This window comes from Oryzias latipes, chromosome 13 (assembly GCF_002234675.1).
Source record: "Oryzias latipes chromosome 13, ASM223467v1".
NCBI lineage: Eukaryota > Metazoa > Chordata > Actinopteri > Beloniformes > Adrianichthyidae > Oryzias > Oryzias latipes.
In genome coordinates, this window is record NC_019871.2 from 32,971,375 (window position 1) to 32,996,287 (window position 24,913).

A 24,913-nucleotide genomic window follows, 5' to 3' on the forward strand; every position below is an offset into this window, starting at 1 on the left:
ATAGCTAATGTTTAGCTCTAGCTCTAGATCAGCTTGATTATTTTGTATTCTGGTTTTGAGTTCTGTTATGTTGTGGGTTTTTCCCACCTAGGGTGGCGCTTTTTGTTATTAAATACTTTTAGTTCTCACTGTGGCTGGTCTTCTGTTCCTGCATCTGGGTCATCCTGATACCCCCATGACAACCTGCCTGTAGGATGCCCACACAAATTACTCTCTGATTGTCTAGTTCCTTATACTCTAACAGCCAAGGAGCACACACCCACCACTTGCACAGCACTAATAGTTTAAAAAAAATCAAATATAAGGTGTGACATGCCTGCATCTGACCCCCCCCCCCCCCCCCCAATACCATTACAGTGTATATTGCTTGAATGTCAGCTACAACCACTCAACAGCAGCATACCCGTAGTAAGAAATTATACAGACACTTTCGCTCTACGAGTTCACCGAGTTGTCTTTGACCTTCATATCCCATGTGCGCCAAATGCATGTATGCATGTGCCATACAGGTTTGCCCGCAGATATGCCCGTATTCACCCATAACCTTAGTTGCGACCAAGGCCTGAAAGGATCGTAGGACCTATGAAATCCATTGGCAGGATCCACAAAAAAGAGGCAAGGAATCCTCTCCTTTAGCTTCAAGGAACTTTTGTGCCACTTAGACAACAAATCCCCTGTTAAGTAGCCCAAAGCTAATATGTAATCTACAAGGCACATGTGTGTTTAAGAAACAAGGCAGTCTTATAATACGAGACAGAAAAGCAAATCCAAACTCTAATAAAGATGAAAAGCCAGCTGATCCAATGTTACTTTATATTTCATGAAATGTAACGGGGTGAACTGTTTTTATTGTGTTTTTATTCTTTGTGAAACCCGGAGGGTCCCTGAATGCAGCAGCTCATGCTGCAAGAATTGGACACAGGTGTGCACTGGGGGCGTGCGGCTAAGAGACTGGATTAAAGGATCAGCAGGAACGCAAGAGAGGAGCTCTCTACAGCGGGGAGACGGCGGGGGGTGCTTCTTCCAGCGGTCGGTTACGCGGACCAGTAGAGCCACCGGAGCCACCGCAGCAGCGCCGGGCCGACGGCAGAGGAAACGCGCTTGGAGTAAGGCAGCTCCGAGTGAAGTGGCGCTGGAAGACGACCAGAGGGAGCCGCCCCGCCTATATGGATGAGCACTGACCCGCACCGCAGGACCAGCTGAGCCAGGAGCCAGACAGCGTTCAGAGGGGGAAGCGACGTTGGAACGTAGAGGGGTGTGGTTGTGACCCGCCCCTCTTCGAGCTAAGTACCCCTCTGCTGTTTTATCTGTTTTTTTTTAACCCAAGAAAGACTTTTTGTATAGCCGCCAGAGCCACATTTTAACGAATTGCATGCTATTTAATTTTTTACTAATTGTGTGTGTGTTTTTAGTGGGTTTTATTGAGCCTGGTGTTTTAGCTTTTTTATGGACTCCTTGGGTTTTTTCTGTTTTTAGACAGAGGCTCCTGGCTCCAACGGATGGACAGATCAACAGACTTCCCAAACATCGCCCCCTGAAATAAACTTGTTTGTGCTCCCTTTTGAACGGTGGTCCTGGGTGTCTTGTCTCCACACAGATCCAGATCTGAGAATTCTGCAAGGCTACAGAAACATGTAATGTTTGATGAAAAATAGAAGTGAAGCTTAAACCTGCCTGTGTGAGCTGCTGCACTAACAACGGGGAGCAATGACTGAAAGCAGCTGCGGTGTAAATGAATTATACAGCCCTTCTCAGCACGTGAGTTTGGTGCAGGATAAAAAGAGGAAAAAGGACAAGGTGAACGCTCAGATCAAGAGAAAGGAACCGATGCGAGGAGCAAGACAAAAGCTCATCGGTTAACTATCTGCTTTCCAACAGGCTGTGGACAAAGAGCAGCTCATACATCACAGAGGGCTAATGGGATGTGATGCATTGTGTAAAGAAACAATCCATTACAGCATTATTTGTGCCCTCTTGTCTGAGCCCACGGGAGAATTCCAATTCCGACACACAAAATGTGAACTTCGCGTTATCTGCTTAATGACACAGAATGAAGACAAATTGGGTCGACCATGTCTAAAGCTTACCTTAACAGAGTCCATGCAGCGCACGGTCATGAGTCCATACTGTGTGTGGAGCTGTGTGGACTGTTAACCTGCTTGATTAAGGGTGATGAAACATTTCCCCAAAGCTTGTTGTGACTGCGTTAACTGATTCAAATTGTGCGTACTAAAAAAGCATCATGAATTTTGGTGAAACCAAGGAACAACCCTTTGACATCACGTTCAAGTCCTGTTTAATAAGAAAATCAAACTGGAGCCAAGTCAGTTCCTTTAAGCAAAAACCACGTTCACACTGACCGCGATTTGTGTGTTAGGGGCGTCCACAAGTCAATGTACAGACGTAATATGAGGTCCTGTGGTGCATTTTGAGCATTCGGCTCATCCAACTCATCTTTGGCGAAGAAGGCATGTCGTATCAACCAATCAGGGACTCAGCTTTGGCCCATGACATGTTGATGACGCGATGATGTCCAAAACCAACATGGAGGAGATTCTGATTGTTCTCTAGAATATTTTCTTATTTGTATGGAGATGATAATAAAAGATCCTTAAATTTTATTCTAATCTTTTTCCAGTTCAGACTAATGCGGTACAGCAAGTCGTCAAACAGTGCCGCCATTCAGAACCTCACCATACCAGGAGAGTCTCTGAATGAACTCTTGTATCCAGACATGAAGACAGGATTACCGTTGCTTTTGTAGAGCTCTGCAAAATAAATAAAGTCACATTAAAATAAAATCAGTTGATGCTGCATTGTAGCACAATCTGCCACCTATAACCATGCTGTTCTTGTTGAATGCAGCAGCATGATTTTGGAAGAGATCTGGGCAGAGAAGAGCAGCCTGGAAAACTTCTGCTGAGGACTCATTTGCATTCCACTAGTTCTTTTAAACTGGTTTGGAAAAGTTTTCCAAGCTGGAAAGCTGGCCAGCAGACAGAATGGGAGGAACTAAAAAGCATTCTTTGGCTTCCAACAGGAACTTGTCCTTACCCCCTTACCCCCCCTCGCCTTGGGGGGGGGGGGGTAAAAAAAAGGGGAGAATTTTGTCTTTTTTCCGTGTCCTCGTGCATCATCATAAGCCTCACTTTACAACAGTGCGAATAACTACATTTATTTTCAAAATGCTAATTTATGTTGAGTAGCTGGTTTGAAAAACTTCTTCCTCAAGTTTATAAAAGACTCTAGGAAGGTTGCTTCTTCTCAGGTTTGCACGCGTGCGACAGGGTGTGTTTTTTGTGTTTCTATTCACTACTCAGAATGAACTGCTGTGTGCTTTCTGTTTTGTGAAGCACCTTGAATTACTTTGTGTACGAATTGTGCTATACAAATAAACTTGCCTTGCCCTGCCTTGCCTTGCTTCAGTGCTTTATCTAACCACACCATATGGTGGATATTTCTTTTTCAGGAGTTCCCGTGATTAAAATGATGGGCGCACGACTGCTGAATAGTATAACCAACAAATGCCTCTCAAAGAATGTGAGGAAAAAAAAGTGTTAGCTTAGAAATTAAAAACATCTTTTGCACACTTCTTAAAAAAGCCTACAATGTGCAGCTCAGCATAAAAAAGCAAGTTTGCTCTAATATTTCCCAATTTCTAAAAGGACCAAAAAAAATCCATCTCTTAATTTGCTGTTTTTTAACTTTTAAGTTAAAACCATAAGTCACAGCAGCTAAAAAATGCACAGTAATTAAGTAAAAAAGAAAATGACATACAAGTCGCATTTCTGGGAGAAATTTATTCAACAAAATATGAGACCAAGAACAGACATTTCATCTTAAAAGGCAAATCATTATAACTAAATAGACAACAATAACAGGAATATATGCACGCTTTACCGTAACATATTGATGCTTATTTAGCTTAATGAAACATTGGAGGACTCTAGTATATTAGAGCAACATCAGAGTAATTGTTCAGATAACCATAAAGAACATGCTAACAAGTATACTAAGCTCTTTTATACCTTTATTTTTGTCACATTCCATTGTATGTGTCGCCTCTGGATACTCCGCTGAGACTGGTGCTTTTTCTTCTTTTGCGTTGTTGTCAGAAGCAAATACTGATACACACATCTACAGTGCCCTTTAGTGGTTAAAGTGATGCAAAAGCTGAATTTCACTCCACTCTGTCGGCCGTATAATGCAGAGCTGCAGCTGATGCAACCAAACAACCACAGGTGTCGGAACACCAAAACAGACATGTCTATTTTCCACTTCCTGAGGTGAAAAAAAGAATTAAAAAAAAGTCACTCACAGTGGAGCGCTTCAGTCGTCTGTTTTCCCAAAACAACCCCATTCTATTCCCTCTCATTTTTTATAGTTTTCTCCTTTTTTTCATGCAGTTCTTCATTTCAATGGAAATGGTGATCAAATAGAACAGGAAATATTGATTGAATCCCTATGAAATATCTTAAGTTGCATTCACACCAAACACAATTCGAGCGCCAAATTTGTTTTGACCTTCTCTCCTTTACTGCGCAGCGAATTCTCTGCCCGCCGCCTGTATAAAATTGTGTTCATAAGCTTGAGGCCCCAGATGCGTGTGGGATCTCTCAACATCATCTGTGACGATGATTAGAGGACAGTTTTCGTTATTGCCTTGATGGAAATAATAAAAATATTATAAAGATCAGAAAGCCCAACAGACTGGCTCCACAAGCCACAGCGGTTCTCTGTCTGGCCACCCGCTCGCCTCCTGAGAGGCGATGTAGTGAGCGTGATCGCTTCAGCTCCATGAACCCTGTGACAGAGTGTTCAGGGTGTATCCGCCTTAGCCCAACAGTAGCCAGGACGAGCTTCACAAATCCCTCAGGAGGAGAACTATCACATCGATCCACCATATTGGCTGTGTATTCTGCCCCCTGATAATGTCACATGCCCTACATTGAGTCCCTGGTTGGTTGACGTGATGTGGCAACCTCAACATGTCATGATTACAGCTGGCTGTTGCACTTCCCCCCTCCTCCTGTGCAATCACCTGCTTCTCAGCTGTTTTCAGTTCCTAAATTATGTGTTTCGGTATTTAGGTCTCTGTCACTGTGGTTTTATGTGTCGCAGTTTCCTGTTGTATGTTTTCCTCGTGTATTCGAGTAAATCTTTCGACTTTCGAACTTTTGGTATGCAGTCTTTCCTGCATTCGGGTTCCTCAGTTACTAGTTGTAAAATTACACTGCGACCATGACCAACCTAGCAGGATATTCGGAACTTAGGGACTTACCTGGATCATCTGCCGAAGGAGGCTCTGCTGCCGGTGAAGAGCTGTCGGTCGTGGTTCGGGAGATGTGTGGTTTCATGTCTGGAATGCAGCAGCTTCACGATTGTCTCTCCAGGCAGGAACATGTTCCTTCATCTCCGTCCCGACAAACCCGACTGGGTCATCCCCAACCATTCGATGGAACAGCTGAGGACTGTCGGGCGTTCATCACCTCCTATCGCCTCCACTTTGACTTCAATCCGAGCGAGTTCCCCTACGAACAGAGCAAGGTGCCTTTTGCTCTGAGCTTTTTGACGGGTCAAGCCAAACAATGGGGATTGGCAGAGTCGGACTGCGGAGCCGAGCTGTGCTGCTCTTTTCGAGCATTTCCCACCCAACTCCTCACGCTGTTCGTGAGGAGCTGCCGCTTCTGAGCTTCTTCGCCCCCAGCAAGGAGCGCGCAGCACCTCGGACTACGTCCTGGAGTTCCGGACACTGGCTGCCAGCACACGCTGGGTGGACAACGTCTTGTCAGGGTCTCTCCAACGTCCTCAAAGATGAGCTAGCAGCGAGGGAGATTCAGGAGGAACTGGAGGAGCTGATTAGCCTGGCGGTGCGTATTGATCGGAGGATGCGGTAACGGGGTCGTGAGTGACGCAGCAACACCAGCCCCCGTCCGTCACTTCCTGTGAGTGATCCACCGCTCCTTTTCAGCACCCCACGCCAGGATTTAGTTCCTCCCCCAGTGCCCATTTAGCTGGGAATGGGACGTCTGAACCCTACCAAGCGACTGCGCCGTATGGGAGCTGGACTTTGTTTGTACTGTGGACAGTCTGGACATTTTGTGCGTGACTGCCCGGGAAACGCCAGGGTTCACCAGCAAGGAGGGAACTGGTGAGCTGTATTTCCCCTTCGCCACCCTCGCGGCTTTCAATCAAGGTGTTAGTGAACAATGCAGTGTTCTTCAGAAACCGTCTCAGGGAAGCTAATCTGCATGCTCGTCGTCCTCATCGAGGTCTCGACCTCACTCCAGTTCAATTTCAATTTATTTGTTTAAAGGATAAGCCCCTTGAGATGTGTTATCTCGTTTTCAAGGGGGTCCAAGGGGGTAGTTCGTCGTCATAACCGACTTGAGTGGGCAAATGTTCACATGCGATGGCGTCTGGCACGTTGGAGAGGTGTTCTCTTTACGGATGAATCCCGGTTTACACTGTTCAGGGCAGATGGCAGACAGCGTGTGTGGCGTCGTGTGGGTGAGCGGTTTTTCTGATGTCAATGTTGTGGATCGAGTAGCCCATGGTGGTGGTGGGGTTATGGTATGGGCAGGCATCTGTTATGGGCGAAGAACACAGGTGCATTTCATTGATGGCATTTTGAATGCACAGAGATACCGTGACGAGATCCTGGGGCCCATTGTTGTGCCGTACATCCAACAACATCACCTCATGTTGCATAATGATAATGCATGGCCCCATGTTGCAAGGATCTGTACACAATTCTTGGAAGCTGAAAACATCCCAGTTCTTGCATGGCCAGCATACTCACCGGACATGTCACCCATTGAGCATGTTTGGGACGCTCTGGATCGGCGTATACAACAGCGTGTTCCAGTTCCTGCCAATATCCAGCAACTTTGCACAGCCATTGAAGAAGAGTGGACCAACATTCCACAGGCCACAATAGACAACCTGATCAACTCTATGCGAAGGAGATGTGTCGCACTTCGTGAGGCAAATGGTGGTCACACCAGATACTGACTGGTTGTCTGAGTCCCCTGACCCCCTCAATAAAACAAAACTGAAGATTTCAGAGTGGCCTTTTCTTGTGGCCAGTCTAAGGCACACCTGTACAATAATCATGCTGTCTAATCAGCATCTTGATATGGCACACCTGTGAGGTGGGATGGATTGTCTTGGCAAAGGAGAAGTGCTCACTATCACAGATTTAGACAGATTTGTGAACAATATTTCAGAGAACTGGTTATTTTGTGTATGTGGAAAATGTTTCACATCTTTGAGTTCATACCATAAAAAATGGGAGCAATAACAAAAGTGTTGCGTTTATATTTTTGGTCAGTGTATATATATATAGCCCCAATATTACAACAATAGTTCTCTCAATGGGCTTCATGCCAGTAATTGCATAGTAAACATGAGTCATAAAGAACATAGAGTCATAGAATTCAATAGGTAATGGCTAAACTAAACAGACTAAACTAAATGGGGGATCCCTGCAGTTAGACCCTCCTTCTCTGTAAGGAAAAACTTCACGCAAAAAAAAACAACAACGGATACAATGGATTCTGGGGAAAAAAAGAGGAAACCGCAGGGGTGTCAACAAGAAGGAGGGATCCTCTCCAGGAGTTCTGGTACAGGTGATGCACCAGAATTAGAGAGAATTAGCTTATCTTACTCTACAACTACAGGTTTAAATAGTCCAGCAGATGGGCTTCATGCAGGGTTTAATCGTATAACAAAAGGCGCTGCCAAGCAAGGAAACCAAAAAACAAAAACAACTGACGTGGTAAACAGGGAAGCAAACAGTATGGATCAGCACCAGAGGAAAGCAGGGACAAGACATATATACTGACAGGACTGACGAGACACAGGTGAAAACGATCAGGGGAGATTGGGACAAAGAAAGTCAAACTCCAACTAAAACAGGCAGGGAGAACCCTCACAATAAAACAGAGAGTAAAACAAAAGCATACAGAACCCTAATCTTGACAGTAAAACCCTAATCACAACATGGGGGTTAGTGGCTAAAGGCTCTACCTCCAACTGTACTTTTACTAATTCTAGGAACCACAAGCAGTCTTGCACTTTTTAAAGCAAAGTGTTGTGTTTGGTTGGCACTATGAGGTCTTTGATATAGGATGGTGTCATACCATTTAAGGCCTTATAGGTAAGCAGGAGGATTTTAACAATCTTGCTGCTGGGGGATTGGCTCCCCTAGCAATGGGGCCCCTTGGCAGAGTAAACTGGGGGCCAACGCTGGGGGGGCTGGGGGACGGATGCCTCGCCAATCGGGGGTCAGTCTGCCACCTGCCCCCAACCTACCCTTCTTCTTACAACCACTTATTAGGGCAAGGTGTACGAAGCGTTTCGGGTGGCCCCCTCTCCCATGGGCCCATGAATTGGGCCCCTCCACTCTCGGCTTTAACTGCACCTTAGACCAGTGTTTCTCCTCTGGTGTGCCGTGAGAAATCACCGATTTTCACTGATCTAAAAACCTCTTCCATCTCCAGGATATCAGCTCTTTGTTCATCCAAACAGGCCCTGATAAAACACTGAGTAGTTAGGAATATAAAAGATCATAAAATACTTTTTTCTTTGTGTTTATTTGATTCCATTAAAGACACTTTGATAAGAATGACGGCACCGCAATTTAGCCGTAGCTTCAGCTCTGTTTTCGGAAAAGTCCCGCTCCTTCAACCGTCTCCACCAATCATTCTAATCATTTTTGAAGGCTTAATCATATGTCATCAGTCTGACCAATCAGAAGTGGTTAAAGTCTTCACTTCCTTGTTCCAATTTAGCTCATAAGTCTCTCAGTTCTAACAAAAATACCAGCTAAAGCTCGTCTTTAGCTGTGTAGCTTTCCACAGAATCCGGTGTCAGACCGTGGAACAAGTGAACAAAACAATGAAGCTCAGAGAAAAGAGTCTGTCTGCCATCAGCGGCAGTTTTTGCACTACATCTCCCATGATGCATTGGGTTTAAGTGACAGCATCTCAGTTTACAATGAGTCTTCCCTGTTAAACGTCTTGAAACCCCAACGAAAACACACATCAACCAGTTTTGAAATCTTCTTGATGAAATCAGAGGTCAACAGTTTAGTTGTCCTTCAAGGTTTGTGTTTCTTAACAGCCAAACATCCCAGAGTTTGGTCCAAGTCATCTTTCTAACTGAAACACTTTTCTAATAACATCTGGATTGAAGGACAAATTCGCTTTCAGACTTCAGTCACTTTTGAAAATTTAAAAGTTAATCTTAAATAGAAGTAATACCAAAATTTAGGAAACAGGATTAAGATGAAGTGGCCACAATTAAACTAAAATGAAACAATGTAATCATCTAAAGATAAATAAAACATATTTGTTTAAGTTAAAAAAAAAGTTAAAAAAAGTAAATTATATATATATATATATATATATATATATATATATATATATATATATATATATATATACATATACATACATACATACATATGCAGTGCTTTTTGCATGCTGTTAAAAACACCAAGATAAAGAGACGTCTCAAGACTTCATAAATAAATGATAAATCTTGATCCCCATGAAGAGACTCTGCCTTTAATTTCCCGTAAGAAGTTCTGAACCTTATCGCCAATTAAAATCTATACATTAGAGCGTGAATAATGTTAAATAGCAGTCTTTGAGCTTAATTACTTTTTTCCTCAACACATCAGAATTAGGACATAAATTAGATAGCGTGTATCATTAATTAATGATCTAACACAGTTTTAAAGGTGTCTGGTTGGGTTTTAAAATTGGAGCAGAATCTGCCCCACCACCTGCCAGGCGTGCAGATCATAATGACTGCTGATTCTGCTGATTGCTCTTACCTGAAGGGTCCAGCAGCCGCCAGGTGATTGTAGGTTCTGGCCTGCCAGATGCCAAACAGCTGAGCGTCACATTTCTGCCCTCGTTCACACTGATATCTTCTGACACTTTGTAGATGCTGGCTGGAACTGAGGAAAAAAGAAACTGACGGTTAGGGATGCAATGTTGGATGAGAAATGTTTTCAGATCATCCTTGATTATACATTTGCACTTAACAAAATAGCAGATGTTACAATTGCATTAACAAGTAATCTATAAAGGAAAGACACCGTTTACTGGATGACTGTTTAAAAAAAGATGTTTTCAGTCATTTTGTTGGTTTTGTCGGGCCTCTTTTTGGGTGTGCATGGGTGGCTGGCGGGGGGTTCTGCCCTGGGGGTGTCCGACTGCACCGGATGGGCTCCCATCTGCATCTGGGGCTGGGATCCCTCCCTCTCTGGCTCTGGGAAGGGGTGGGGCAACTACCTTGGGGCCGGCGGTAGCTCCGGCCGACGCCCACATGGCCACGGGGTCTAGGGGGGGCGGGCTGGTAGGCTGGTCGGCCCTGTTGGGGGGGGGGGGGGGGTTGCCTGGGGGAGGGTCCATTATCAGTACGGGTCCTTGGAGGTTTGGCGGGTTGGGGTCTCCGCTGTGGCAACTCCTCAAAAATATAATATAAAATAAAATATACTCTCCAACACACATACACGCACGCACACACATGCTTACAAACACACACACATTATACAACCCCTACCCCATCCATGGTAGGTTGTACCAGGCCCCTGGCAACGGCGGTCGTGTTCCTTGGATGCTGGCTTCCTGGGCTCTCTCCATGCGGGGAGAGGGATCCCTGTGCTCTCTGGCAAGACTGGGGGCCTGGGTTCACATCACATCTGAGCCTGGGGGTGTCCGTGTTCCTGTGGTGTGGGTTCTGGTCCTTGCTATCGAACGCTGGCCTTCTCCAAATTCTATCTATGGGTGAGCCTGGTTGGGCTATTGTAACAACTCTCCTTGTGGACCTGTACCGCTCTGGGGCGTCTTCCCTACTGGACAGAGGTGGCTGGCCACTGCCTTGCTCTCACCTGGATCAACCGTGGACTGGGTGGGCGGTTGTCTGGAGCGTAGGGCGGGTCTCCCTTGGGGCGCCCTGGCCCATGGGGGATGGGGTGGGGGGATGCCCAGAATACCTGGTTGGCTGTGGGTTGCTTGTCTGGGGCTGGTGGTGCTCTCCTGGGATGGGGCCCTGTGTTGGGCCCTACCGGCGTGGCAGGGGGGCTGCTCTCCTGGTGGGCTGGAGCTTGCACTCTCTGTCCCCCATGCCTCCCTGCTCTCTGTCTATGGGGGCCCCCATGGCGGTCCTGCTGGCCCTGGCCTGGGTGCCGGATGTGATTGCCCGGCGGGCGGTTGTCCTCTATCTGCTGCCGTGCGGGTGTTGGGGGGGGGGGGGGGGGCACCGCTACTGCCGCATCGGGGGTTACGGTGTGGGGATGGCTGGGGACTCCTTTTCTTTCTTTTTACATTCCATCACCCACTTTGTAAGAACACAAAGATCCACTCCTCTCACCTTTGCACAAATAGTTTGAGTGAAATATTACGTGTCAGTCCAAATGCATTAGTAGGCGTGTGTGAACATCAGTTGTATTGTGATGTGAACATGTTATGTTTTGTATGTGGTCTTTTTTGAAACCCACAGGTATTTTTGTGGCATTTGGGTGTGTGGACAGGCCCCGCCCCCTTTTGGATTTATAATACTTATAAACCTGACTGTAATGATTGTAAACATCCAACAACTTGTTGCTTTATGCTGCTTCACGGTTCTACCCTTACCCCCTCTTTAATCACCCTCCAACCCCCTACAGATATGAGTAAGGTCAATAAAGTTTAGCCTTAATTACAAAATGGTTTATTTTAATATACACCCAGAGTGTCAAATGTTTCATAAGCCCTGTTGTAACAGTTAAATATGTCCAACATAAGAGGCTTTCAGCTCTCATCTGTCTGCTCAGCTGTTGGACAGGACAAGTTAAAAAAATATTTTATTGTTTTATCTTTCTTCTACAAAATATTACACCAGGAATTGTATGATCTTAAATCTTTTTGAGAAGTTTTCATAGACTACTTTCTGACTTTTTTTGTGTTCGTTTTTAGACACAAAACATAACAAAATGAACTTGAATGTGAACATTAGACCAAGAATAGAGACCACCCTAATATAAAATCCACATGAACAACTCAATTTAGTTTTTTTTAACGATTTTCTTTTTGTTTTAAAGTTCTTCATGAGGGCCCCCTCATGGGGACAAATTTTAAAGCATTTTCCAGAGTCCACTTCTTTTTCCCAGACCTGAAACAGAACCTTTCTGTGTGGAGTTAGCATGTTCTCCCCGTCCACATGTGGGTTTTCTCCTGGGACTCCGGCTTCCTTCCACCGTCCAAAAACATGCTTTATAGGTTCATTGGTTACTCTAAATTGTCCATAGGTATGAATGTGAGTGTGCATGGGTGTGTGATTGTGGCCCACGACCTGTTCAGCCCTGTGACCCCGAAAAGGAACAAATGGATTAGAAGATAAATGAATCTGACCACAACTTACAACAACTCCAAAACCAAATCCTTTTATGATTTTATAGGCAAAGTCCATGTCTCATTGGTATGAATGATTATTATGAGCCAACAGAATAGGTGATATAAAAACCAAGACAATAAACTGCACAGTTTTACTTATAACATGATTTCAATAAAAGAAATATTCCAGTCAATACCAAGTCTCTAGAGCAGTGGTCTCCAAACTTTTTCAGGCCACAGTTTAGTTTATTGTCAAACTATATTTTGACAGACCGGTCCGAACAGGGCCAAAGTTTACATTTAATATTTTTAATCTTCCAGTTTCTGAAAAACAAACAAACTGCTGTTAAAGTATTAAGTATTCACGTTAAAATGCAACTACAATAAATTTTCTTTAAAAAAATCTGAAAACATTTGTCGATTTTGTTTTTTTTACAGATGAAAAAGTGTCAATGAAACACAGTTGTTGATTTGTAGAAGTTGTTTCTGATTTGTAAATAATTCTATAAAAGCAGCATTACAGGTTTTTTTCCCATGGAATGCGAGTAATATTGAGAACTTAATCCAGTCTGAGATAATCTTTCAGAGCAAAAAGATTTTCATATTTTGTTTTTACATAAATCCTAATTAATTGTGATTTTTTGTTTTCTGTGCAAAATTTCAACCTTGCTGTTGGAGAATTCATGAATGTCTCTTTTACAAGTTTACACAAATCATAAAACAACTTTATCTGATTGAATCCTCATTCTCTGTAAAATGTTTCCAGCTTCATCATAAACTTAGACTTTATGATGAAGATTTTCCCTTTAATGTCAAAGTGGATGCAAACAACCGGACGCTAACTTTAGCCGCATCTGACTTTTAAGGTGTGATAGATAAATATTTTAACGTCGTAAAACAAATATTTTCAAAATATAATAATAAACGTGAATCCACCTTGTCTGCAACTTCCTTATCTACGTCTGTGAAACATTTTAAAGTCAGTATCATGTAGAATGGAGCAGCTTCTGGTACATGAGAACAACTGTCTCAATGGATCCATACTTAGAGGAAAACTCCTGGTTTTGTCAGTAAAAAGCAGCTTTATGTTTTCTTTGAAGTTGAAGGCTCTTCTTTAGTTTTCTCACTGACTCTTCTTTCCCCAAAGATCCTTCCTAAATACTTTTTTTTTTTTTAGCCTTTAGCCGTTGACCAACTATGCAGATACAGGATGTGGTAAACAGAACTTGAGTAGTTTTCAAAATAAAACGGTTTTTAATATCAGAATATATAGAAAATGGAAATAAATGAAGTTAGGGCTAGTGAATGACCTCTCATATTTTGAAGTGGGAGAATTTGCACAATCGGTGACTGACTAAATACTTTTTGTCCCACTGTATGTGCAAACCTCTGACGCTCTACTCTCTTATTTTTGTTAAATGTAAAGATGTACTTGTGTTACCAGCAGGACTTTGCCTTCTTGTAATGATATAAGTTTTCAGCTTTCATCCTCATTTCTTCTCCTCATGTAACCCTTGTGCTATCCTAGGCACTTTACCATTGGGAGTGGGGTCATCTATTTTTTTTTTAACTTGTCCTGTCCAACAGCTGGGCAAACAGATGAGAGCTGAAGGCCTCTTGTGTTGAACATATTTTACTTTTACAACTGGGGTTATTAATCTTCAGACAAACCAGAGGTATGTCTGAATTTCCCTTTTGTAATTGAGGCCAAACTTTATTCATTTTAATCATATTTGAAAATCTTTTGTGTTGGATGGAAAAGGAAAGAAGGGAAGAAGTGAGAGGGATATTAGAGAGGGGGGGTTAGAAGGGTGATTATAAGGGGGTGGGGGGGTGGGGGTAAAACCATGAAGCAGCATAAAGCAACAAGTTGCTGGGTGTTTATCATTTCGGTGAGGTTCAGATGTAATACAAATCTATAAGCGGCGGGGCCTGTCCACACACACACTCAAATGTTATAAACACACCTGTTAGCTGCAAAGATGTCAACATGCACACAATACAAATATTGTTCACACACGTATACTTATACCTTAAAACCAACCAGTGGGAAATATTTCATTCAATCACACAAAATATCAGTGCAAAGGTGAGCTAACACCTGTGCTCAGGTGAGTGTTCATGTTCTTCTAAAATGGATGGTGGAATGTGAAAAGAAGGAGGGAGAGTTCCAAGCAATCCCCACACCAAGACCCCCGCCACAGCAGCCGCGGCAGCCAGAACCCCGCAACGCCACATGGCAGCAGGCAGAGAACAACCGCCCCCAGGTGATCACATCCGCCACCCAGGCCAGGACCGCCACGGGGCCCCCAGAGCCAGAGAGCAGGGAGGAATGTGGGGACAGAGAGCGCAGCCCCAGCCCAACCAGGAGAGCAGCCCCCCCGCCGCGCCGGGAGGGCCCAACGACGGGCAACACCCGAGAAGAGGGCCCACAGCCCCAGACGAGCACCCCATCACCATGCAGGGGTTCTGGGCATCCCCCCGCCCCACCCCAGGTATGGGCCAGGACCCCCCAAGGGAGACCTGCTCCGCGCTCCAGGCAGCTACCCACCCAGCCCACGGCTGGTCCAGAAAGAAGCAGGGCAGGGGCCAGCCGCCCCCGCCCAGGAGGGGGGCACCCAGGAGAAAAGGGGGTCCACAAGGGGTGTTGTAAACTTGGCCCAACCAGATTCGGCCACAGTTGGAAATTTGGTGAGGCCCTGCACTCAGGGGCAAGGACCAGAACCCACACCACAGGGACACGGACACCCCCGGCTGAGGTGTGATGTGATCCCCGGCTTCTGGCCTTGCCAGAAAGCTCAGGGATCCCTCTCCCTGCGTGGAGAGAGGGCTGCCGGGCCCAGAAAACCAGCACCCAGGGGACGCGGCCCACGTTGCCAAGGGCCCAGTACCTCCTACCAGGGATGGGGTAGGGGACAGATGGTCCAAGGTCCCACCTTCCTTGCGATGTGCGTGTGTGTTTGTGAGGGTGTGTGTGTGCATGCATGTGTGTTTATGTTGGAATGTATATTTGGAGGGGTAAAGGGTGTGTGTACCAAGGGGGTGCAGTTAAAATTGGTGGGTAGGGCACTGAGGGGACATCTCCTGATTACTCACAGTGATGTCCCATCACCCTCCCCACCAAGGTGCCCTAAATGTCTGAGGTGCAGTTAAAATTGGCGGGTAGGGCGCTAAGATGACATTTGCTGCTTGCTGGCAGTGATGCCCAAGCAACCCACCTTACCAAGGGCCTTACGTGTATAAGGTGCAAATAAAACCAAGAGAAGGGGGACCATTCCATACGGCAACCATGGGAGGCAGACCACTGCCAAGTTGCTCCTCCCCCCAAGGTGAACACAGGCTAAACCTCCCACCCACATCACCCTATTATGAGATTATATGAGGAAGGGGGTAAGTCGGGGACATCTGACTGTCCCCCGGTGGTCAAACAGCCGTTCCCCAGCCCAGGGGTCCCATCCCCCAAGGCGCCGACACCCCAGGCCCCACACTACATGGCCCACACAGAGAGAGAGGAGCCAGAAAGCACCCCCCCCCCCCCCCCCCCCGGAGCAAGCCCAGGCCCCCGCCCCCAGGCGCCGCCCCTAGAAGAGCTCTGGTCAGGTCTCAACGGGACCGAGGCAGCCTACCAGCCAGGGCGACCGCCGATTGCCTCAGCGGAGACCCCAACCCGTAAAGCCTCCAAGGTCCCGTAACGATGGTCCCCCCCCCCCAAGAAGCCCCCCCCCCCCAGGACGGGGCCAACAAGCCCCCGCCGGGAGTGGGGTCATCTAGACCCACTAGATGCAGTCCACTAGACCAGACTGCAGTTGTGAAGGACTGTTTGGACATCACTCAGCTTTTACACAACTGACATTCTTTTATCTATGAAAAAAGATGAATGAGATTCAACTGACATTCTTTTATCTATGAAAAAAGATGAATGAGATTCAACTGACATTCTTTTATCTATAAAAAAAGTTGAATGAGATTCAACTGACATTCTTTTATCTAGACACGTAGCCTATTTCTACAGTTTCAACAATATCAAACAGAATTTCAAATTAAATCAAATTGATGGACGTGATAGCTTTTCCAAATGGACAGAATAAATAAAATACTATAGAGGAAAGAACTTGATTAATAAAAAAAAAAAAAAATCAACGTGTGCTTAGGTGAGAAAGCAGAGTGAATGATTCAGGAGTTTTCCCTTGAAAGTGTAGATAGCTTCAAAAACAAAAAAGAGAGAGGAAAAGCAAAAGAACAATAAAAGAAAGAGTGAATGACATTGAGGCTTCTGCAGCTTTTATGGTCCCCAATGTCCAGCTTTATGGAGTGAAAGCATAGAGAGGAACAGAAAGGAGTGAGGAGTGATCTTTGTTGAAATTTCAGGGTAGAAAGGGCAGTGTCCTCACTGTGAAGCTATGTTCACACCACCCTCTGCAACGTCTGTTCAAGCGACTATTTCCAATGAGTACCGTAAATTCCGGACTACAAAGCGCACCCGATTACTAGCCGCACCCACCCATTTTTCACGTGTTTAACTACTTTTATACATACACAAGCCGCGTCAGAGTACAAGCCGCATGAATTAGGCAATATTGTCATCCTGACAAATCACGTCTTGACTCCCAGAGTAAGTGTGATTCATTAGCACACAGTGGGTGGAGTCAGCTTTGCCTTAGGCTCATGTATTTGAGTATATCAACATCTGCCAAACAGCATGGACCTCTATTCTGTTCACAAGTTCCTCAGTTATGGTTTTATTTATTTTATTTATTTTTTTTTTTTTTACTTATTGACAATCTAGGTCTCATACATAAAATTACAAACAGTCACCATATAATTGACATTACATCCCTCAGTTATGATGAGGAAATTTACATCCCCGATCCCCCATTTCCCATGAGTCTTAGGGGCTAAAGGCGGGGCCAACGCCCGGCTCGCCATACTGTTGTACGTGTTTAAGAATGAGCAAGTATCAGCAGTGCATGGAGGGGTGAACGGGTAAAGCTCTCCTTCCGCTTGTGTCGCGGCAGCGTTATGGGAGTAACAGGGCTGGTTAAAAAACACACTAGTAAAATAAAGCAGCGACGACTGAAAAGCGCGCGCCTCAGCGCGGCGCGTGTGTCAGAAGTTTCCTTCCACAACAAACACTGTTGGTCACGCAGCTGACCGGCTTTTCCAAACCCGATGGTGATGGTGGATTTTTTCACGCTGTTTTTAACGATTGCTTTTAACTTGAAAGCTTCATCATATTGTAGTGGCGATCACGTGCACGTTGGGTCTAATGGCACCAAAGGATTCTGGGATGCGGCCGGGCATGCATGTTTCGTTCTGTTGAACCATGACTGAAGTGTCTAAGACCTGAAGTCAAGTCCATGCTGTTTGGCTGCTAAGAGGTGTGTTGAAAATCAAATGACTTGTGCTTGGTGTTAAATAGATAATTTTAACCATTCACTGTGTCCGAAAGTATGTACATGGTGGCTGCCAATTAAAACCATAAATTAGCCGCGTCACTGAATAAGCTGCACGGCTGTAAGCGCTGGAAAAAAGTAGCGGTTTATAGTCCGGAAATTAAGGTAGTCTATGTTAACGCGGGAAAATGGGCTTTTGTGTTCAAAACTCTCTTGTTCATGCGCAGCTATGCAAGTTTTTACGAACATTTTCAGGCTCTAATTAGAAAGTATATGGGCATTAAACGCATGTTAAAAATTAAACCAGGTCGAACTTTGACCAATCAGGGACTTGGATTTGGTAGTGACATATGGATGTTCCTTTTAATTCACTGAAGTCAGAATCAGAGAGTCAGAATCCTTTAATATCCATGTACACAAGAGGGTTGTTACAACGAAATTTCTGGTGCTCTCCAGCTGCTTGAGCAAAATAAAATAAAGTTACATACATATTAGAATAAAATAAATAACAAAAAATACGTGGAACTATGGATATATATTTTTACAACTTCCATACATAACTTTTATTGCACTTCCAACCAGTGCCAACTGTTCGAACATTGGTCATGGAGGCTTTGACATTTTTCACCAAGCCTCTACCCACAGTGTGAACATAATAATAATAATAATAATAATTGATACTTTATTAATCCCACAATGGGGAAATCCTTCTCTGCATTTTCCCCCCATCCCCTTGGGGGAGCGGTGAGCTGCAGACTGGCCACGCTCGGGGGGCAACAGCTGCCTGGGGAGAGGAGGGATTGACCCACCAACCCTTTGGTTGTTGGACAAACTGCTCTAGCACCTGAGCTAAACTGCCGCCCTTGTGACAGGCCAATGTGAACACCATATGCTAAACACGTGTTCAAGAATACATATTTAGCAGGTATTAAACATGCATTTGCGTGTCACATGCCCGGTGTGAATGTAGCTTCAGGCTTAAAACGGGATAATTCCTTCTCAGAAGACTGTGATGGGTGGCACATAACAACAAAGGGCATCCATCCGTTTTCTGAACCTGGTGCATCACTTTTGACGTCATGGAGTTGCTGGAGCCAACCCAACGACTGTTGAGGAAAGGCAAAAGACACTCCAAACAGGAAGCCAGTTTGTTGGAGAGCAAGAAATTCCATTATTGCTTAAATGTTTATGCTACATTTTCTTTGTTCATGTTTTTTTTATATTATTCTTAGTCTTTTTTTCCCTCTGCTGTCAGTTGCTATGGTGAGAAACAAATTTCCCACGTGTGGGATCAATAAAGTATTTCTGATTCTGATTAATTATTTTAGTATTTTAGTGATCTTTTGAAGCATAATTACAAACCACTCCTATAAGGACTTCAGTTGCACAACCAATCTGGTACAGTTTCAACTCAAAGCGAATGAGAAATATGTAAACTATTTACTTTTGTCAGGCTTTGATTCTATAGTGATAAAATACAACTTAACAAATTTCAGGAAAAAGGTCTACAAGTGGTGTGTACATTTCTTTTTCACATATCCCTTAAATGCATTGCTTCTCCTAATTGATTCACCAGAAGCAGTGCATGCATTTTGAACTATCCTATTTATCAACAGTCTGAGCTCAAGAGCACCAAAAAGAATGAACAATGCACCAGTGTGGTTAATAAAGAAAAAAAAGCACTCCTGCTTTGAGTTAAAGCTGACAAAGTGACCTCCAAAGTCGCAAAAGAGTAAAGTTCTGCTGGTGATGAATGACCTCTCTAGGTTTAATATTGGATTTGGATTGGATTTAATATTGGATATTTGGAATAAAATTGGCCCTCTCAGAGTTAGTTGGATTGTTTTGTAATCCAGCTTAGTTGTCAATATATCGTATTGATCAATTTGGTCTACACTTGTTCTCTCTTGTTGAAAGATATGAGAAAACAAGAAAAAAATACTGTAGGACAGTTATGAGTTTCTCTTTTTGGAATGAGGCCCATCACAGTCAAATACAAGTTTACTGAAACAAAGCAAAAAGCAGCTGTAAAAAGACTTTGCTGATCCATGTTTCTACATAAAGTGCATTTCTACTGTTAAGGCATAAATATGTACCACAGCAATAACTCAATTAACTGACAGTTGTTTTGTATCCCTTTTGCCCCCTCCAGCATTAACCTCCCACAAGCTCTTAATGTGAAATACAGAGTTGGAGATACAAAAACAAATGGCGAAGAGGCGTGTGAATATGCTCAGCTCATTTGGGACCATTAGAATGTAATCAGCAGAGACTATATGAAGCACTTCTGCTTTTAGAGCTAGGACATTTTAGTGGCAATAACCTTCCTCCACTACCAAACCACTGTGGCTTGCTCACTAATCAAAGATCAAATTCAGTTGTTTTACCTGCTGTGCTTTCATGCTGTGCTTTAATAGATGCTGGGGCCTTGGTGCCAGTCGGTTTAGTTTCAGCCTTTTAGTGTGTGTTTGCTTTGATTAGCAGACCTCACATGAAAGCATGGTTTTGTAAAAGTATCACTCTGAGAAACAAAACTGTTGAGTCAGACATCTTTTAGTCTTCTCGAGTGGGTTTGGCCATTAAAAGCCATAAAAATCCTTGGATCCATATGTGGATATTAATGTTAAACATCCACTGTTCATGCATTAATTGAGCCAGTATTTTAGTGCTGTGTCTCGTAAAATCACTGGAGCCCATCCCAGCCACTATAGGTCAGAAGCAGATAAAACTCTGAACCGGTTCATCACAAGACAAGCGCATACTTTTCCACTTATTACAATGAAGATGCCCCACCAAGACATCCACTCATGGAAAGGGAGAGCAAAGCTCCAAACAGAACCAAGGCCCCTTTGCTGTAATGCTCTTCACTACACCACTGTAAAGCTCCTACTAATGTTAACCAATCAAAATGTAATCTGCAGGATTAGGTAGCAGTAAAAGACTAAGAAGAGTAAAAACAAGCGGTGCCACAGTAACTGCAGCTACCACGGGTAGAAGTGGACAGTCATGAAACAGTGACACAATAGGAGATGAGAGGCACTGATGTGACAAAAAAGCTGCTATAATTATTTACCTTATTTTCCACACTATACCACTAAATGCCGGAGTTTTTTATTTTTTTTGACAACAGTGTGCCTCATAATCTGGAGCAATTCTGATTGCTGATGTCGAAGCATTTTGAGAGGTAGGCCACACAACGCTCTGTCAAAATGTAAGTCAACTTTTATGAATTGCAAGCAAGGTTGAGTGTTATTGTGAATATTCTAACGCAGTTAACGTGTAGCAGTGTTGGACTGTTTTTTTTAATGCAATACTAACAATGTTAGGAGTTGGTGTAGCTATTGTAATATTTAGCTAACAAATAGCATGTTACAAACAAGTTCTGGTTGTTGTTAATACCCTAACGCAGACAACGTGTAGCACTGTCGAACTGCATAATAGGATCCTTTACTTTTAGAGAAGTTCTGCCAGAGGCAAACATTTTGAAGTCCCTGTCCGTTCATCTTTTGAGATGTTCTAAAGTGTTCCGTTTGACTACCGCAGAATGTTTTTAAAATACAGCTTTTATGCAGGCGTTTGGATTCAGTCAAGAGTTGGATGAATGATAATTTTCTCCAACTAAATGAAGCCAAAACTGATGTCCTAGTCTGTGCTCCTGACAGTTGCCTCCCCTGATAGTCCAGTGGCTTGGTCCTCTTGCTTCCTTTATCAGGCCCTCTGTCAGGAACCTCGGGTAACCCTCGACTCGGTTTTATCCCTTGACTCTCATGTTGGGTCACTTGTACGCTCTTGTTTTTATCATCTTAAACATTGAAAAACTGAGTCCAATTGTGTCGCGTTCTGAGTTGGAGATGCTCATCCACGCTTTTAGTTCATCTCGTCTTGATTATTGCAACTCCATCTTCACATCTTTAAGCAAAAAATCTTTAGAACGGTTGTCCAGAACGCTGCTGCAAGGCTTTTAACTAAATCATCTAAGTTCTCACACATCACCCCGTTGTTGATCCAGCTGCACTGGGTCCCCATCCGCTACCGAGTGCATTTTAAAATCTTGGTTTTAACACACACAGCTCTCAATAGCCAAGCACCAGTCTACTTAAAAGGCCTTTTGCAGCCGTCCACTCCCAGCTGGTCCCTGAGATCATGTGACCAGGGTCTGCTGATTGTTAAGAGAACCTGGTATTTCGCCATGTCTTCTTTGGGAAACAGCAAAAGCAGTGATGAGAGGGAAAATCGCTTCTTACTCAACTCATAAAAAATGTAAAGAGAAAGCAGATTTACTAGAACTAGAAAATAAAACCAAAACCCTGGAGACTGCTTCTGCTGCTTCTGCACAGGAACACATTCTGGGAGATCTGAAAACATTAAAGCTGCAGTTAAATGACATCATTAATAAACAAACACAATTCCAAATACAAAGGCTACGACTGGAAAGATTTGAAAACTCAAATAGATCTGGCAAATTTCTTGCTAATCAGCTTAAAATGAATAAATCCGCTCTTGTTGTCTGAACTTCATGAAGCTCTGTTACTTATGCCTAATGGTAAAGCACCAGGGCCTGACGGCTTTCCTGCTGAATTTTATAAAGAATTCTGGGAACAGCTGGCACCAACGTTATATAAAACGGTCACAGTTATCAATGAAAGTCAATCACTACCACCTAACATGAACTCAGCCAACATAATCCTTTTTCTAAAACCAGATAAAGACCCCACTAGTCCTTCAAGCTATCGCCCTATTTCTCTAATCAATGCAGATGTAAAAATTATCTGCAAAGCACTAGCACAGAGGATAGAAAAAATCACTCCTCACATAATTCACTTCGACCAAACTGGTGTCATCAAAGGCAGACAATAGAGTAACACTGTCCGCAGACTTCTTAACATAATAGACTTTCCACTATTAAAAACCAGGAAATGACCATACTCTCATTGGCTGCTGAAAAAGCATTTGACAGTAGAGCTACAAGCTACAACACCAACCACTGCGCCACCGTGCAGTGGTTGGCGCACAGTGGCTAGTTGTACATGTTAACATGTTTGTATGTCAACATTTTTGGAGCCAACAGGTATGTTTATAACATTTGAGTGTGTTCGTGGACAGGCCCCGCCCTTTCTAGATTTATATTACTTGTAAACCTGACAGTAATGGTTATAAACATCCAACTTGTTGCTTTATGCTGCTCCATGATTTTACCCCTCCGCCCCTTCTGTAGTCACCCTCTAACCCCCCGTCTCTCTTCTTCCCTCCTTTTCCTTTCCGTCTGGTCCCAAAAAAAATGGTTACAAATATAATTAATAAAAATAAAGTTTATCCTAAATTACAAAAGGGGTTGATTCAAATATACACCTAGTGTGTCAAAAGATTTATAAGCCCTTTTGTAACAGCAAAATATGTTCAACACAAGAGGCTTTCAGCTCTCATCTGTCTGCTCAGCTGTTGGACAGGACAAGCTAGAAGGGCGGAACAAAAAAGAAAAAATAAGATAGATAGTAGAATGTGACTTTTCTAGTCAATGTCAAAAGGACTTTTGGTTTAGGATTTAGATTCAATGTCTGAAAAAGGTGTGCAACTAGGATTTGCATCTGTCACGAAGTTTGTCATTGGCTCAAAAATGTGGAAACAAAGTGCTGGCATTGTGTTACTGCTGATTGGGTTCTCATGCAGCTTGTTTGTTCCTTGCTGTGTGCAGAACTGTGAAAATCTGTCGGAGTGGAGAAAGCCTGACACACTCAGCTGGAGACCTCCACACACTGCTCCACACAGACAAACACGCACACGCCGGGTTTCTCAGCTGCTGCCTGCTCCTGCTGCAACACCAGTCGATGGGAGGTGTGTGTTCCTCACTGCAGTCTCTCCACAGAGCCTCTGCATCTGTCTTTGGGCCTGCTGTTAAACTTTATCTAGATTATTTGGAGTATTTCTTAAACCCTTAAATTGGGGTTTAAATATTTTTTTTGTAATCTCAGATAAATCTATGTTTAGTTCCATTCTTCCTTCTGTGCACTTTAATGTTGCTGAAGTTGAGCCTTTTTACTTGTAGAGATAACAAGTCTGTATGTTATTTTTAGGGCCGCACTGCAGCCAACCTGCAATAGCACTCACCTCCAAGGAGGACATGTCCAATAAAATTTGTAGATGTGCCATGCCAGGAGAAAGGCCAATCTTACCTGCTCACAGGGATTGAATAGTTACTATGACACATCGAGCCGCATGTTGTGATAAAGAGTAATCATTTCCCCCCCTAAACACCTAAAAGTGTGGCTTCTCAGAGTGCCTTTTGATAGTTCAGAATCATGCAGGATTCTGAACAACAAAGCATTGGTTGTAGTTGTAGACTTACTTTAGAGAAAGAATAAAGCCCCACTTTGATCCAAACCCAGTAAGTAAGTTACACGCAGCACAAGATTAAATTTGCTTTTTTGTTTTTAAAAGCCGTCCTTTAATCAGAAAGTCATCAGCTGAGGTGCACTTCACAACCACTCTGCTGCTGACAGCGAGTCATTCCATTATAGCTGACAACCATATGGTCCAACGACATCTGCTTGGAAACTGAGAGATCCAGAAGCGGGTGAATGTGCCTCAAAATGAAAAAGCAATTTATCACTTTTGTGAAAAGCGTTCATTCAAAAATGTTTGCCAACTGTAAATAAAATATAATGAATAGATACTGCAGAGAGCTGCAATTATAGAATTATTCTTTCATTTAGGTCCTATCCATCCCTTAGGACACATGTGTCAAACTCAAGGCCGCGGGCGAAATATGGCACGCCATGTCATTTTATGTGGCCCGTGAGTAGGGCTGTGATGATGACCTCATCACCGCACTCTTTTTTTTTTTAAAGTTCTGCATATGTTGCGTGATTGGAACTATAATAAACACGTTCAACTTTGCTGATAATTTCCTTTTTCTGCTAGTCCTGTGTTCAGACTTTCCTTCTTTCTTTCAGACTGTTCTCTCCTTCTCTTCCACCGCGCCTGTCACTCTCTCTCGTCGCGCTCTCGGTGCCTCTGCTGCACGTGCCACGCGGCTCCCTTACACACACAGGCGCGCGCTTTCAGAAGCACACATCCTCATTCTACAACAGAAGTTTCCGTCTCGCGAGGAAATACAACAAATTTACTGCGTTC

The 24,913-nt window shown here is 43.8% G+C and overlaps 1 protein-coding gene across 2 annotated transcripts in view; it reads right to left on the reverse strand.

Annotated features, from left to right (window-relative positions):
• Positions 1 to 24,913, reverse strand: part of LOC110016276 (limbic system-associated membrane protein) — an 828,641-nt gene that overhangs the window by 46,675 nt on the left and 757,053 nt on the right. For both annotated transcript variants that reach the window (XM_023961459.1, XM_023961458.1), the window contains one exon: positions 9,845 to 9,970. In XM_023961459.1, coding sequence (XP_023817227.1) covers positions 9,845 to 9,970 — 126 coding nt within the window. The remainder of the gene's footprint in view (positions 1 to 9,844; positions 9,971 to 24,913) is intronic.